General features: G+C 35.6%; 1 protein-coding gene across 9 annotated transcripts in view; it reads left to right on the top strand.

Moving 5' to 3' along the window:
• Window positions 1-15,164, top strand: part of TRDMT1 (tRNA aspartic acid methyltransferase 1) — a 61,188-nt gene extending 46,024 nt beyond the window's left edge. For 6 of the 9 annotated variants that reach the window (XM_032164428.2, XM_032164249.2, XM_032164724.2 and 3 more), the window contains 4 exons: window positions 929-1,272; window positions 3,981-4,038; window positions 5,086-5,215; window positions 13,290-15,164. In XM_032164428.2, the coding sequence (XP_032020319.1) occupies window positions 929-1,272; window positions 3,981-4,038; window positions 5,086-5,215; window positions 13,290-13,396 (639 nt within the window). In that variant the 3' untranslated portion in view covers window positions 13,397-15,164. Of the gene's footprint in view, window positions 1-928; window positions 1,273-3,980; window positions 4,039-5,085; window positions 5,216-5,714; window positions 5,824-9,487; window positions 9,542-13,289 lie in introns of those variants that run through there. The other 3 variants (XM_032164336.2, XM_058432024.1, XM_058432023.1) reach the window with 3 other exon arrangements.
• Window positions 15,165-15,890: the final 726 nt, after the last annotated feature.

Raw genomic sequence — 15,890 nt, 5'->3', positions numbered from 1 at the left:
TATTTAGCTTAATTGATTAAAATATAGTAATGATTAATACAAGCTAGAATAAAATGCTTAATTGCTACAGATAGAATCTCTAACTATGTCAGCAGTTTTACGTGCTTAGGTCAAAAAATGGGGATGGATAACTGAATTTCAAAATTTCAGCAAAACTCTCTTTAACTGTCATAGGTAAGGACACAAAAGTCACGTCTACTAATAAGGGATTGGTAGTGTCAACTCAATCCCTTTATAATATAATCCTAATATTGCTCCCTTTCCATAGTAGCTAATTCCAATGTAAAGTTAATATACCTTATACATTATATTACGTTAACATTAACTTCATAGATTGACTTCAAAGACTTCATTATTAAAAATTCCTGGAATGGTTTTCCTTTTACAAAATAGGACTTTATACCTGGTTATATGTTTTGCAAAACAAGTTTTTCCCATGGGACTCATGAGTAGAAATAATCCTTCACAGTGAAAATCGCTTTTCTTTTTTTAATTGCTATTTTTCCTTTAGACCATAGCTATGTTTCGGTTTTTCATTTTTAATGAAGGAGTATGGCAAAACTTGATTCGAAACATGTTTTCTGGAAATGTTAGTCTTGCTTTCTAAACTTCTTTTCCAAATAGGCTACAAATATGATTTATCTATATTCAGTATATACTTTCTGTTAGTTTATTGAATGTTTTTATTAATAAATACCGTAAACACTAATCCATGAAATGAATCATCTGTAACGAGATGACAATATAGCTGTATGATTAATAACTTGTAATAACTTTTACAAATACAAGTAAACCACAATTTCTATCTTTTAATGGCAACCCCGTAAAGACTAAATGAGGTTTTTTTCATAATGTTGACTGGACATTATTAATTTCTCTTATTTTTAATGAAACTTTTCACAATTTGTGTATTTTTATTTAATGCCAGGTACTGATGGAGTTCCCCAAAATTGAATCTGTACATCCACAAAAATATGCGATGGATGTAGAAAATAAAATTCAAGAAAAGAACATTGAACCAAATATTAGCTTTGATAGCAGCATGCAGTGTTCTGGAAAAGATGCCATTCTTTTTAAGCTTGAAACTGCAGAAGAAATTCACAGGAAAAATCAACAAGATAGTGATCTCTCCGTGAAAATGCTAAAAGATTTTCTTGAAGATGACACTGACATGAACCAGTATCTTTTACCACCAAAGTCATTGCTGCGATATGCTCTTCTATTAGATATTGTTCAGCCCACTTGTAGAAGGTCCGTGTGCTTTACCAAAGGGTAGGTTTTAAAGATCTATTCATCCTGTATCCAAAATAACCAGGATTTTTAAAGCTGTTGTTTCTTTAAGTTCTTCTAAAAACAAGAAGCATTTTATAAAATGTTTTTGCTAGAATGATGTATTTTCCCTTAATTGCCTGCTTCATGTTCCAATAGAACACAAGTAAAAATTCCATTTGGCAGAACATTATGTGCACCACCCACAAAAGTGCTCATAAAAGACAATGTCATTTGTTTGGTGACCTTCATAGGAACTTAAATACCCATAGTAGAAACATGGTTTCTGTAGACTATTGCTTGCTAATTCTTTAGCACTTCTGTGGCACATCATACCTCAAAGAATTGTGTTCACTCTTATGATCAATGTATAATAAGAAATTAAATTTTAAACTAAAGAAGTAATATTGAGTTATCTGGAGAATATTAGGGTAACTTTTAAATTTAAATTTTTTTCAGGTTTTTACATAAATAATATATGCCCGTGGTTTCCAATTCAAAAGATAACTAAGATTCTAAGACTCCCTTCCATTTCTGTCTCTTGACCATTCAGTTCTCCCCACATTCAACCAATGATATCAGTTTACTGTATAATCTTCCAGAGGTATTGTATCTGAAAGTGTATTTAAATATCCATGTATATTTTATCCCCCTTTATAAGTAAATGGCAGGATACTATATATATGCCCCTTTTTTCACTGCACAATATAAATAGAATATCATCGCATGTCAGTACTTAAAGGACTTTCTGTTTTCATGGTATAGGTGTATTCTGTAATTTACTTTACTGGTTACCTATTCATGAACATTTAGAGGGCTTCCTTTGGGTTATTTCTTTAACATTTAATACATTTCTCAGTAATTTTTTTAAACCTAGAAAGGGGAAAAATTAGACCTTTTTAAGAAAAATTTTGGCCGGGCACGGTGGCTGATGCCTGTAATCCCAACACTTGGGGAGGCTGAGGCAGGTAGATCACCTGAGGTCAGGAGTTTGAGACTAGCCTGGTCAACAGGGTGAAACCCTGTCTGTACGAAGACTACAAAAATTGGCCAGGCATGGTGGTGGGCGCCTGCAGTCCCAGCTACTTGGGAGACTGAGGCAGGAGAATTGCTGGAATCTGGGGGGCAGAGGTTGCAGTGAGTTGAGATCATACCCCTGCACTCCAACGTGGGCGACAGAGTGAGACTCTTGTCTCAAAAAAAAAAAAAAGAAAAATTTTGCCAAGGATCTCTATCTCTGCTTTCTGAATGCTACTCAATCTCATTTGATAGGTAGTTGTATGATTTGTCAATTCAGGCTTTCTATTCTTACCTTCTAGGCTGTTAATATCTTGTATGATACACTGTACCCCAATAGAACCATACCAGAGTCATTCTGACTTTATTATACTCTGCCCTCGTACTTCAGGGGAAAGGGTTTATTGCTTTCCGTTACCTTGAAAGACTTCACTGGGCTGTTGTCAGTTACTAAGTTCAATAGGTTCTGTTTAGGACTCTCATAAAATAAGACTTAGCAATTTTGTAATAAAAAACAACCTTGAAATTCTTTTCTAATTATGAAGATGGCATAAAAGAAGACTGATTGTAAAATTTATTTTGGTATAGATACTATGTGTATATACGCACATATTTGTATGTGTAATATATATGAAAAAGACAGTTTGAAAAAAATTATTTTTTTCCTGGTTTGACTTTTTCCCTCTAATTCTTATTTTAAACTGTTTTCTTTGTGAAAAAGAAATAATGCTAATATGTGAACGGCCAGCTTGGCAATAATCTTAGAGAGAGAAATACTGCTAATGACTTGCATTTCTGAAGTGTTTTGTACTTTCTATGCAATTTTTTATATAATGGTCTGATTGTTGTGTGAAAGTGATCATAAAATCGTACTGTGTTAAATGACAAGCAGACATAGGCTCAGTGTCACTGTGTTTGCTGTGGTGTTAGAGAGCAGGGTGGTGGGCTCCTGAGAGGAAATGATGGTTCAGGCATGATAAAAATGGCAGCGATTTCTTTTCACCTATACAACATTTAGGTTAATGTGGCAAGGGAGCCAATATTGAATTATATTTGAATATAAAGGGCATCCTTTCCAGTGATGAACATTCAAGACAGGACAATTAATAAAAAGAAATGACAATTTATAGTTCATCATTCAGTGGTATTTACTCAACTCAAAAAACTGTGCCATGTTTCATTTCTGAGACATTTATTATTTATTATTATTATCATTTTTTTGAGACAGAGTCTCACTCTGTTGCCCAGGCTGGAGTGCAGTGGTGTGATCTCGGCTCACTACAACCTCCACCTCCCAGGTTCAAGAGATTCTCCTACCTCAGCCTCCTGAGGTAGGCACGCACCACCACGCCTGGCTAATTTTTTTTATATTTTTAGTAGAGACGGGATTTCACCATGTTGGCCAGGCCGACCTCAAACTCCTGACCTCAGGTGATCCACCCGCCTGGGCCTCCCAAAGTGCTGGGATTACAGGCATTAGCCACTGTGCCCGGCCCATTTATGAGACATTTAAATGGAACTATATTATGTCTTTTACCTAGTAATTTTTTACCTACAAAGGATATTTATGTGACATTATTCAAGATATTTCAGAAGGATGTAACTGTGTAGATTAATTCATTCAATAAATATTTAAGAAATTTAGCATTAACTCATACATCAGGTGCCGCATAATAGTTGTGTTGATTTTTCAGATATGGAAGCTACATAGAAGGGACAGGGTCTGTGTTACAGACTGCAGAGGATGTGCAGGTACTATGCATGTTTTAAAGCTAAGACACTTTAAAATTTTTAACTAAAATTGTTTAATACTTTGAGAACATTGAAATAATTTTATGCATTCATCTGGCCATGAATATATATTTTATTCATTCATAAGTATATTCATATATATAATATTTTATTACTGTTGAATAAATCTTTTTCTTGTTGCTCTGCATGAGCATATGCGCAAGGAATGTTTTATGTTTTTCTTTTTCTTATTTTTACCTTCTGCTTTTCTTTTATTCCATAAATAGTAAGTTGAAACTCAGTCTACAATAGTTAATGTTCTCTAAAATGTTGTACAAACATCTTAATATTGGAGCCCTCTTTGCAGCACACACTATAAAACTTCCTTTTAAGGAAAAAAAAAATCTTGGCAATGTGCTTTATGAATACTTCAGTTGTTAACTCTTCATGGTGTCATGGTTGAATACAAGTCTAATATATAGCAAGTTTTATATTTTTTTGAATAATTTTAAAGTGAGATCACATTATGTTTTATACTGATTCAAACTTTTAACTACTGATAAAATTTACCCATGGTAAAAATTCTGTTATAGGCAATTGAATGTCTGGATTTGAGAAGTTATATTTGCTTAATATATTTAATCATTTTAAGGAAGTATCTTGATGAAACTGAGTATAAAAAAATAAAAGTTTTAATGATTCTCCTGTTTTATTGTAAAATTGACTTCGTTATTTTGTCAAGCTTCTTTTGCATTTTTCACTATATTTCTTTTATATTGTCATTTATTGCTTATACTCTTATGATTTTATTTTAAGGGCTCAGAAATGACAGACACCCTGAAAAATATCCTGAACTGTTGAATGTTAACCTTTTTTTCTTTTCAAAGTTTACATTGCCCTTATCGAGCCAATATGTAGTCTATTATACAGAGCCATTTTGTCCTGTGCACTTTGCCACTGTGTGTTACAGCAGGCTGTATGTTCGTCGAGTTTAAACTATCTCACAGCAGGAGATCTTAAATCTAGTTGCACATTACTTTTTTACTTATCTTGGGTATTTTCTTACAGGTTGAGAATGTCTACAAATCCCTTACCAATTTGTCACAAGAACAACAGATAAGAAAGCTGTTAATGCTTAAACTGCGATATTTCACTCCTAAAGAAATAGCAAATCTCCTTGGATTTCCTCCAGAGTTCGGTATGTGGGATACATGCAGAATTCAGCCTTCATGTATTAAAACTCTCAAAAATCTTTAGGGACTTGTGTGTCTAGGACTTGCCTAAACAAATGGGTTCAAGAAACCTCTTTCCTTTCCTGATCATGCCATTTATGGCATCTTTCTGCCCTCTTTCCCCTCATAACTGCCTCATTTGGTTCTCTCCTGACTCATTCTCCCTCTCTCTAACTCCACTAGTGGGCCACAGAGGTTGGCATGGCTAGAAGGGTCACATTGGCAACTCCTCGCCTCTTTCCACAGATGGCTGTGCATAGCGTCCCCTTTCCAGCTTATTTTCTTTTCCAGAGGTCCTCTCCTATTCACCCCACACTAGAGCTTGTGAAAGAATGCTTTCGATTGCCTTTTTTATAAATTGAAAGGCAGTTGAGGGATTATTTTGGAAGGGTGGGGGTGTATTTGTATTTATTCTCCTCAGAGATACACCTGTGTCAGCTGTGTACCCCTGTCCTTCCCTACAAGGGGTAGGTGGACAAAGAGGAGGTGGAGAGGCTGCCTAGGAAGGAGCTTTCATAATGGAACAAAAGGGGGACTCAGAAGATGAAATTGACACATGAGATGAATTGACACAGAATTGATGAAAGATTGGGGATCTACAGGAAGGAATCTCAAGAACAAATGGGAAGATTTAGTTGTAGAGTGAGAAAGTCAAAGGCCTAACTCCATTGGCAGTCCAGGAAGTCCAAGGACTGGTGCTCTGAAGAGATTGGACACACTGCTTTGGCCTTCTCAGAGATGCTCCAACCCATCTCCCTGATCCCACTACCAGGGCCAGTCCTCTCAGCTCTGAGGAGGCTGTGGGTTTCGTAGGCCTGGGGTGGGCATGCTCCCAGTACCTGGCTGATGGGCTGGGAGAAAAACTGACCTCCCTAGCATGCTTCCCTGGCTAGAGAAGGAGGAAATGTGCTTTTGAGGACTCTGAGAGTTCGAATGCAGAAAAGTCAAACTTTGTTAAGTCCAATACTTTTGTAATATTAATATGGCACTATCCCTTAAATAAATAATGGATTTAATAGATCATGTTTCAGATTCTAAATAATGGATTTAAGCTGAGGTTTTGGAACACAACCATTTTGTACATAGGGAACAAACTGCCATTATAATTTGACTACCCTCTTGGTAATTGATTCTCTGAGCGTAGTCGCAGCAACCAGGTTTATTTTGTACTCCCTGCCTCTTTCTTGGTGATCTCATTTTTGTCCCAAATATCCTGGGGAGTGTTGTTTAAGAAAAACACAAACTTTCCTTGTAGTTTTTGTCACAAAACGAGTGAGAGCATTACAAAACAAATAAAGAGCTGAGAATTAGACTCAAGAATTCTCATTCCTAGTCTGCTTTCCTAGCTACTATTTTTTTTCCTTTTTTCAGATGAGCAATCAGACATACTCTTGAAGACAGAAAAGAGATTAACTATCTAATTAAAATGAATTCCTCAGCTTTATTCCAGTGCTTTTTTGTTTTCAAAGGGCAGTAGTCACTTTGGTAATACTGAACCTTGGTAAGGAGCACAGAGCCCAGAGTCAGACTGAGTGATTTCATATCCCAGCCCCACCTTAACCGTTCCCTTCTTTAGTTTACTTGTCTGTAAAATGAGGATAATCATAACTCCTACTTCATAGAGTTATTGTGATAGTTAAATGAGTTCATGTATAGGAAATTCTTATATAATATCTGAGACATAATGTAAAACTTGTTTTAGCTTTCATTTTTAGAATGAGCCATTTATTTACTTTTTTTTAACATTTTACTTATTTTATTATTATTATACTTTAAGTTTTAGGGTACATTTGCACAATGTGCAGGTTTGTTACATATGTATCCATGTGCCATGTTGGTGTGCTGCACCCATTAACTCGTCATTTAGCATTAGGTATAGCTCCTAATGCTATCCCTCCCTGCTCCCCCTACCCCACAACAGTCCCCGGAGTGTGATGTTCCCCTTCCTGTGTCCATGTGTTCTCATTGTTCACTTCCCACCTATGAGTGAGAACATGCAGTGTTTGGTTTTTTGTCCTTGCGATAGTTTACTGAGAATGATGGTTTCCGGTTTTATCCATGTCCCTACAAAGGACATGAACTCATCATTTTTTATGGCTGCATAGTATTCCATGGTGTATATGTGCCACATTTTCTTAATCCAGTCTATCATTGTTGGACATTTGGGTTGGTTCCAAGTCTTTGCTATTGTGAATAGTGCTGCAATAAACATACGTGTGCATGTGTCTTTATAGCATCGTGATTTATGGTCCTTTGGGTATATACCCAGTAATGGGATGGCTGGGTCAAATGGTATTTCTGGTTCTAGATCCCTGAGGAATCGCCACACGGACTTCCACAATGGTTGAACTAGTTTACAGTCCCACCGACAGTGTAAAAGTGTTTCTATTTCTCCACATCCTCTCCAGCACCTGTTGTTTCCTGACTTTTTAATTATGGCCATTCTAACTGGTGTGAGATGGTATCTCATTATGGTTTTGATTTGCATCTCTCTGATGGCCAGTGATGATGGGCATTTTTTCATGTGTTTTTTGGCTGCATAAATGTCTTCTTTTGAGAAGTGTCTGTTCATGTCCTTTGCCAACTTTTTGATGGGGTTGTTTGTTTTTTTCTTTTAAATTTGTTTGAGTTCATTGTCGATTCTGGATATTAGCCCTTTGTCAGATGAGTAGGTTGAGAAAATTTTCTCCCATTTTGTAGGTTGCCTATTCACTCTGATGGTGGTTTCTTTTGCTGTGCAGAAGCTCTTTAGTTTAATTAGATCCCATTCATCAATTTTGGCTTTTGTTGCCATTGCTTTTGGTGTTTTAGACATGAAGTCCTTGCCCATGCCTATGTCCTGAATGGTAATGCCTAGGTTTTCTTCTAGGGTTTTTATGGTTTTAGGTCTAACATGTAAGTCTTTAATCCATCTTGAATTAATTTTTGTCTAAGATGTAAGGAAGGGATCCAGTTTCAGCTTTCTACATATGGCTAGCCAGTTTTCCCAGAACCATTTATTAACTAGGGAATCCTTTCCCCATTGCTTGTTTTTGTCAGGTTTGTCAAAGATCAGATAGTTGTAGATATGTGGCATTATTTCTGAGGGCTCTGTTCTGTTCCATTGATCTATATCTCTGTTTTGGTACCAGTACCATGCTGTTTTGGTTACTGTAGCCTTGTAGTATAGTTTGAAGTCAGGTAGCATGATGCCTCCAGCTTTGTTCTTTTGGGTTAGGATTGACTTGGCGATGCGGGCTCTTTTTTGGTTCCATATGAACTTTAAAGTGGTTTTTTCCAATTCTGTGAAGAAAGTCATTGGTAGCTTGATAGAGATGGCATTGAATCTATAAATTACCTTGGGCGGTATGGGCATTTTCATGATATTGATTCTTCCTACCCATGAGCATGGAATGTTCTTTCATTTGTTTGTATCCTCTTTTATTTCATGGAGCAGTGGTTTGTAGATCTCCTTCAAGAGGTCCTTCATGTCCCTTGTCAGTTGGATTCCTAGGTATTTTACTCTCTTTGAAGCAATTGTGAATGGGAGTTCACTCATGATTTGGCTCTCTGTTTGTCTGTTATTGGTGTATAAGAATGCTTGTGGTTTTTGCACATTGATTTTGTATCCTGAGACTTTGCTGAAGTTGCTTATCAGGTTAAGGAGATTTTGGGCTGAGACGATGGGGTTTTCTAGATATGTAATCATGTCATCTGCAAACAGGGAGAATTTGACTTCCTCTTTTCCTAATTGAATACCCTGTATTTCCTTCTCCTGCCTGATTGCCCTGGCCAGAACTTCCAACACTGTGTTGAATAGGAGTGGTGAGTAAGGGCATCCCTGTCTTGTGCCAGTTTTCAAAGGGAATGCTTCCAGTTTTTGCCCATTCAGTATGATATTGGCTGTGGGTTTGTCATAGATAGCTCTTATTATTTTGAGATACGTCCCATCAATACCTAATTTATTGAGAGTTTTTAGCATGAAGGTTGTTGAATTTTGTCAAAGGCCTTTTCTGCATCTATTGAGATAATCATGTGGTTTTTGTCTTTGGTTCTGTTTATATGCTGGATTACATTTATTGATTTGCGTATGTTGAACCAGCCTTGCATCCCGTGGATGAAGCCCACTTGATCATGGTGGGTAAGCTTTTTGATGTGCTGCTGGATTCGGTTTGCCAGTATTTTATTGAGGATTTTTGCATCAATGTTCATCAAGGATATTGGTCTAAAATTCTCTTTTTTGGTTGTGTCTCTGCCAGGCTTTGGTATCAGGATGATGCTGGCCTCATAAAATGAGTTAGGGAGGATTCCCTCTTTTTCTATTGATTGGAATAGTTTCAGAAGGAATGGTACCAGTTCCTCTTTGTACCTCTGGTAGAATTTGGCTGTGAATCCATCTGGTCCTGGACTCTTTTTTTGTTGGTAAGCTATTGATTATTGCTACAATTTCAGAGCCTGTTATTGGTCTATTCAGAGATTCAACTTCTTCCTGGTTTAGTCTTGGGAGGGTGTATGTGTCGAGGAATTTATCCATTTCTTCTAGATTTTCTAGTTTATTTGCGTAGAGGTGTTTATAGTATTCTCTGATGGTAGTTTGTATTTCCGTGGGATCGGTGGTGATATCCCCTTTATCATTTTTTATTGTGTCTATTTGATTCTTCTCTCTTTTCTTCTTTATTGGTCTTGCCAGCAGTCTATCAATTTTGTTGATCTTTTCAAAAAACCAACTCCTGGATTCATTAATTTTTTGAAGGGTTTTTTGTGTCTCTATTTCCTTCAGTTCTGCTCTGATTTTAGGTATTTCTTGCCTTCTGCTAGCTTTTGAATGTGTTTGCTCTTGCTTTTCTAGTTCTTTTAATTGTGATGTTAGGGTGTCAATTTTGGATCTTTCCTGCTTTCTCTTGTGGGCATTTAGTGCTATAAATTTCCCTCTACACACTGCTTTGAATGTGTCCCAGAGATTCTGGTATGTTGTGTCTTTGTTCTCATTGGTTTCAAAGAACATCTTTATTTCTGCCTTCATTTCGTTATGTACCCAGTAGTCATTCAGGAGCAGGTTGTTCAGTTTCCATGTAGTTGAGCGGTTTTGAGTGAGTTTCTTAATTCTGAGTTCTAGTTTGATTGCACTGAGGTCTGAGAGACAGCTTGTTATAATTTCTGTTCTTTTACATTTGCTGAGGAGTGCTTTACTTCCAACTATGTGGTCAATTTTGGAATAGGTGTGGTGTGGTGCTGAAAAAAATGTATTTTCTGTTGATTTGGGGTGGAGAGTTCTGTAGATGTCTATTAGGTCCACTTGGTGCAGAGCTGAGTTCAATTCCTGGGTATCCTTGTTAACTTTCTGTCTCTTTGATCTGTCTAATGTTGACAGTGGGGTGTTAAAGTCTCCCATTATTATTGTGTGGGAGTCTAAGCCTGTTTATAGGTCACTCAGGACTTGCTTTATGAACATTTATTTACTTTTATAATCTTTATTTCATAAATATTTTCCTAATTTTTTAAAATTTTAAGTGGGTAAAAAAATTTTTCAAAGCTCTCTGAATATGTATGTATAATACTTAGGAAAACAGCCTTTGAAATTACTGAACCTCCTTTTAAAATACGTGATATGTTTGTGGCGTTGAGCTTACCCTGATGTCACCACTGAGCAGCACCGTGAGACAACTGTCCCTCATGTGTGTTTCCAACATTATTGACCCTGGGTCCAAAAATGGGCATTGTTTGAGCTGTTTGTCTACTGGCAATGATGGATCTGCATTGATCCTTCCAAACGCTCTGTCCTGGTTCTGTGACTGGTGGTGTGTATTCTGCGGTAGCGGGCTTTTGAAGAAAAACACTAACCTGCCCTTGTGGGTGAAAGCTGATATCTTGACCTTGTTCGTCCTCTGTTTCTTTGTTTTTAAGGATTATTATCGTTATTTTTAATGTATCTAAGTTTTTTAAAGGTTGTCTTTTAAGTTAAAAAATTTTGTCATTTTTTTCACAAGTTGTTAGGTTGGTACAAAAGTAATTTGCCACCACTTTCAATAGCAAAAACTGCAGTTACTTTTGTGCCAACCTAATAGTTTAGATTTAAAGAAATATGCACAGATGCTTTACTTTCAGTGGCAAAAACTGCAGTGCTTTTGCGCCAACCTAATAATTTAGATTTAAAGAAATATGCACAGATGGGCACACACACACACGCACACACACACGCGCACACACACATAGATATAATTTGTACAAATCTTACTTGTTTGTTTTCAAACCTTTCTTTCCTTCTGAGGTAATTGTAATATTGCAAAAGATCATCTCTGGGATAGTCTAAAAGCCTGCTTGTAGGTACATTTGTACCTCTGGCTACTTGGAAGTAAATAATTTTAGATAAATAATGTGCTTGCCTAAGATATTATCTTTAGAATAGAAACTTTATGATCATGTTTAATTGCAACAGTAATTGCTGTTATGTTATTGCAGTTAATAAAATGTCAAGTGTCGATGAAGCAACTTTATTGTAACTAATTTTACCTACCTGTCCTCACGAGTATATGAAATTTTGCTATTCTTAATACTAATTTTTTTTTCATTTTCTTATGTAAGTTATTTTTCCTTTATTTCCTTGCTATGCTAGAGTGTGCTGAATGTGAAATCCTGACATTATAACTAACATTATAGTGCTCACTCTTGTACATGGACAGTCTTTTATGCTGATATTTGCAAGGCCTTCTTCCAGCATTTGAGGGATCCATGGGCCTTTTTGTTTTAAGAAAGGAATGTAGCAAATTGAAGTCCAATATGAGAAAGGCAATTTGTGGAAGCAGAGTGTAAAAACAACCGTGGGGGACTTGTATCCAGAATATGTAAAGGACTCTTACAATTCAACAATTAAAAAAAAAGAAATCCAATTTTAAAATGGGCAAGGATTTGAGTCAAAATTTCTCCAAAAGGGATAGATAAATGGCCAATAAGCACATTAAAAATATGTTAGTTAGTTTTTAGGGAAATGTAAATCAAATCATAATGTGATGTTACTTCATACTCATTAAGATGGCTAAAATAGAAAAGACAATCCATAATAGTATTGATGAAGATGTGGAGATATTGGAACCCTCATACACTGCTGGGTGTGAATGTAAAATGGTGCAGGTGCTTTGAAAACCAGTCTAATGGTTCCTCAAACATTAAACATAGAGTTACTGTGTGACCCAGCAGTTTCACCCCTATGTATATATCCAAGAGAATTGAAAATATATGTCTATGCAAAAACATACATGAATGTTCATAACAGCATTATTCTCAACAGCCAAAAAAGTAGATACAATCCAAATGTCTGTGAATGAATGAATGGAAAAATAAAATATGGTAAATTCATGCAATAGAATATTATTCACCGACAACAAGGAATGAAGTATTAGTACATGCTGTGACATGAATGAACCTTTAAAACATGTTCAGTTAAAGAAACCAGACACAAAAGACAACATATTTTATGGTTCCATTTATATGAAATATAATCCAGTAGACACCCCTAGAAACAGAAAGTAGATTAATGGTTGGGGGCAGGGAGGTAATAGAGAGTGACTGCTAATAGGTATGAGATTTTTTTTTGAAGTAATGAAAATATTCTGGAATTAGATAATGGAGATGTTTGAAAATCTCAGTGACTGCACCAACAACCTCCTAATTGTACACTTTAAATGGGTGATTTTTATGCTATGCAATTTGTATCCATAAAATGATTGTTAAATCAAAGAAAGAACTGTGAAATAATGGCAGGCACAGCTTTTTTAAAAAGTGCACTAATACATGCATTTCTCTGAGTTCTGTGGATATTATATGTGTACGTGTGTGTGTGCTGAGCATAACACATAATGTCATGTGTTACTATCTCACTGTGTAGGCAATATAATGTTATAGAATATTTTTAGCTCCAAATTCTCTTCTGTTAATAAAACTTCGTGGAGACCTTAGTGATTTATTTATGAAATGACCGCTGTGCCCTTACTAAAGGATACATCCTTTCATCTCTGGAAATTGTGATTACAAATGGTTTCTTTAAATTGTTCTTTGTCTTTTTAGGATTTCCTGAGAAGATAACAGTGAAACAGCGTTATCGCCTACTTGGAAATAGTCTCAACGTGCATGTAGTAGCTAAACTAATCAAAATCCTATATGAATCATTTTGAAATAACTCTGAAAGATGGTCATATGATATTCCTTCATTTTCAGAGAGTAATTCTGAAATTCTGTTTTGAACTAATTCTGGTGATATTGAGCTAAATTATTTTAATCTGTCTTTAATAAGAAATTTGGATTTTATAAAAAAAAACACGTTTCCTCAAATTTATGTTACTGTATTTTGTAAAATACGAACTATTGTTATGCTTTATGGAGAGTATATTTTCATATGAAACTGGTAAGTATATATGTGGAATATTCTTTTTAAAAATGATTTTATAAACAAATCAAGGAGCACTAGAGCTTTAGTGTCTACATGAGTATCTTGTGAAGTGTCATAACAGGCATAACATATTTTTATATTAATTAAAGAAGTTTTTTATTTCTAATTTTAAAATAATGATTCTAATTCTAGCCCATTGAATGTTTTAATTTCCAATCCTGTAAATATTTCTTTATTTCATCTAAACGAATGCATATGATATGTAAACCAAATTATCATTATTCAATTTATATAGCAGTCTGAAAATGTGTCAGGAAAAATAATCCTAAATGTTTGATTACCTCTCCATCAAGCGGCCACAGAAACTGTTGGTGCACATTATCTACATTTTCCTCAGCCTCTGTCTGAAGGAGAAAACTCGTTTTTCCTTCTTCATTTTGTATGTACTTTCCTTTTGTTGGCTATTATCAAAGCTTGTTTTTGTCTTCTCAGCTTCTTAGTTGAATTTGCCTTTGCACGCTGAGGAATGTAGCATGATGTTAAGATTTCAGGGTGGAAGCTGCCCTCTGATCCCATGTCATATGACACTACTCCCCTCCCCCAGTTGTTCTTTATTGTGGCAACATACAGAGTGTACTCTGAATTAACTTTTATGACTTTTAACTTTCTCTGTCTCTCTTCCTCAGCAGACGTCTTGGAATTAGGGTTTCTAATCAAACTAAGTCTTGCATCATAAATTCTATGGTTTGTGATAAAAGCGAGTGACAAAGAGAAGAGAGATGAAAAGAAACAAGTCCAGAAATCATATTACAAGATTTTAATTCAAATTTTTCTTCTTAAAAATCAAGTATTTTGAGGTGGATAAATTGGAAGTTTGTGCATTGCTTTTGGGAACGTAAAATGGTTCAGCTACTGTTGGAAAACACTATGGAGGTTCGTCACAAAATTCAACATAGAATTACCCTGTGATTCAGTGGTTCCACCTCTGGCTATAGACCCCAAAGAATTGAAAGCAGGGACTTGAACAGATATTTGTACATCAGTGTTTATAACACCATTATTTACAGTAGCCAAAAGGTAGAAGCAGCCCAAGTGTCATCCCATTCACCCATGCATGGATACAGGAAGTGTGTTCCGTGCATGCAGTGGAATAGTACCAGCCTTCCACAGGAAGGAAATTCTGACATATGCGGTGACAAGGATGAACCTTGAGTACGTTATTCGAAGTGAAATGAGCCACTATGCGGGGAGGGAGAATGGGTAGTTATTGCGTAATGGATACAAAGTTTCTGATTGGGGTGATGAGAAAGTTCTGGAGGTGGATGGGGAGGATGGTTGCACAACAGTGTGAGTGTACCTAATGCCACTGCAACTGTATATTTAAAAATAGTTAAAATGACAAATTTTACATTATGTATATTTTACTGCAATTGAAAAAATCATACTCTATTACCAATTTTTCAGAACTCATAGATAAATATGAATATAGGGAAGCTGTAAGCCAGCCCATATACAGAAACTATCACTATCTACATTTTTCATATGTGTTCAGACAGAGCCTAGTACAAGTCTCATAAATTTCAGTAAACAATCGCAAATTATTTTGGCACATTTTCATGTAGGTTCTGTTCACTGCTGAAATATTCTAAATAAAATGGTTTAGAGTTTTACTGGAAGTACGAATAATTATGCTATAATTATAGTATCCCACATTCCGTTGAGCAACATTATACAAAATAAGTGTCGAGTTACTGTGCACCAACTATAAACACTTGAAGGGTCTGTAGAGACATTTGCTTACAAACTGGAAGACAGAATGTAGCTTAGTGGAATTCTTAAATTATGGAAATATATTCACAGAAAGACGGTGATTTTTGCCCTTAATTTGTAATTGAAAATATACAGTAACAAGCATAAAACTCACATCTTAATGAAGATGTATCTACCAGTGTCATTCAATTAGCAGATGTATATGTATGCATAATTAATTTGGAAAATGTTATTTTATGGAATATTTGCTATATGGTTTTGGTAATAATGCTGTATATAAAATTTGCACTGGAAATTCTGTTTCCTGATATTTGGACTTGTACATTTATTCAGATGTGAGAAAACATAGCTTCTCATTTTCAGGAGAACTATGTGTAATTCAGTCTTCAGCATACCTAACAGTAAACTGACTTTTCATTCACCTTTTACCATCATCCCTGCTCTTTTAAATGGCTTGCCAGGTAATTCTAAGGTATTTATTACCCTGCTTCATATTTTTAGTATGTCTT

This window comes from Hylobates moloch, unplaced genomic scaffold (genome assembly GCF_009828535.3).
Source record: "Hylobates moloch isolate HMO894 unplaced genomic scaffold, HMol_V3 SCAFFOLD_2, whole genome shotgun sequence".
NCBI lineage: Eukaryota > Metazoa > Chordata > Mammalia > Primates > Hylobatidae > Hylobates > Hylobates moloch.
The sequence above is the reverse complement of the archived record's forward strand: the minus strand, read 5'-3'. Positions and strand labels throughout refer to the sequence as shown.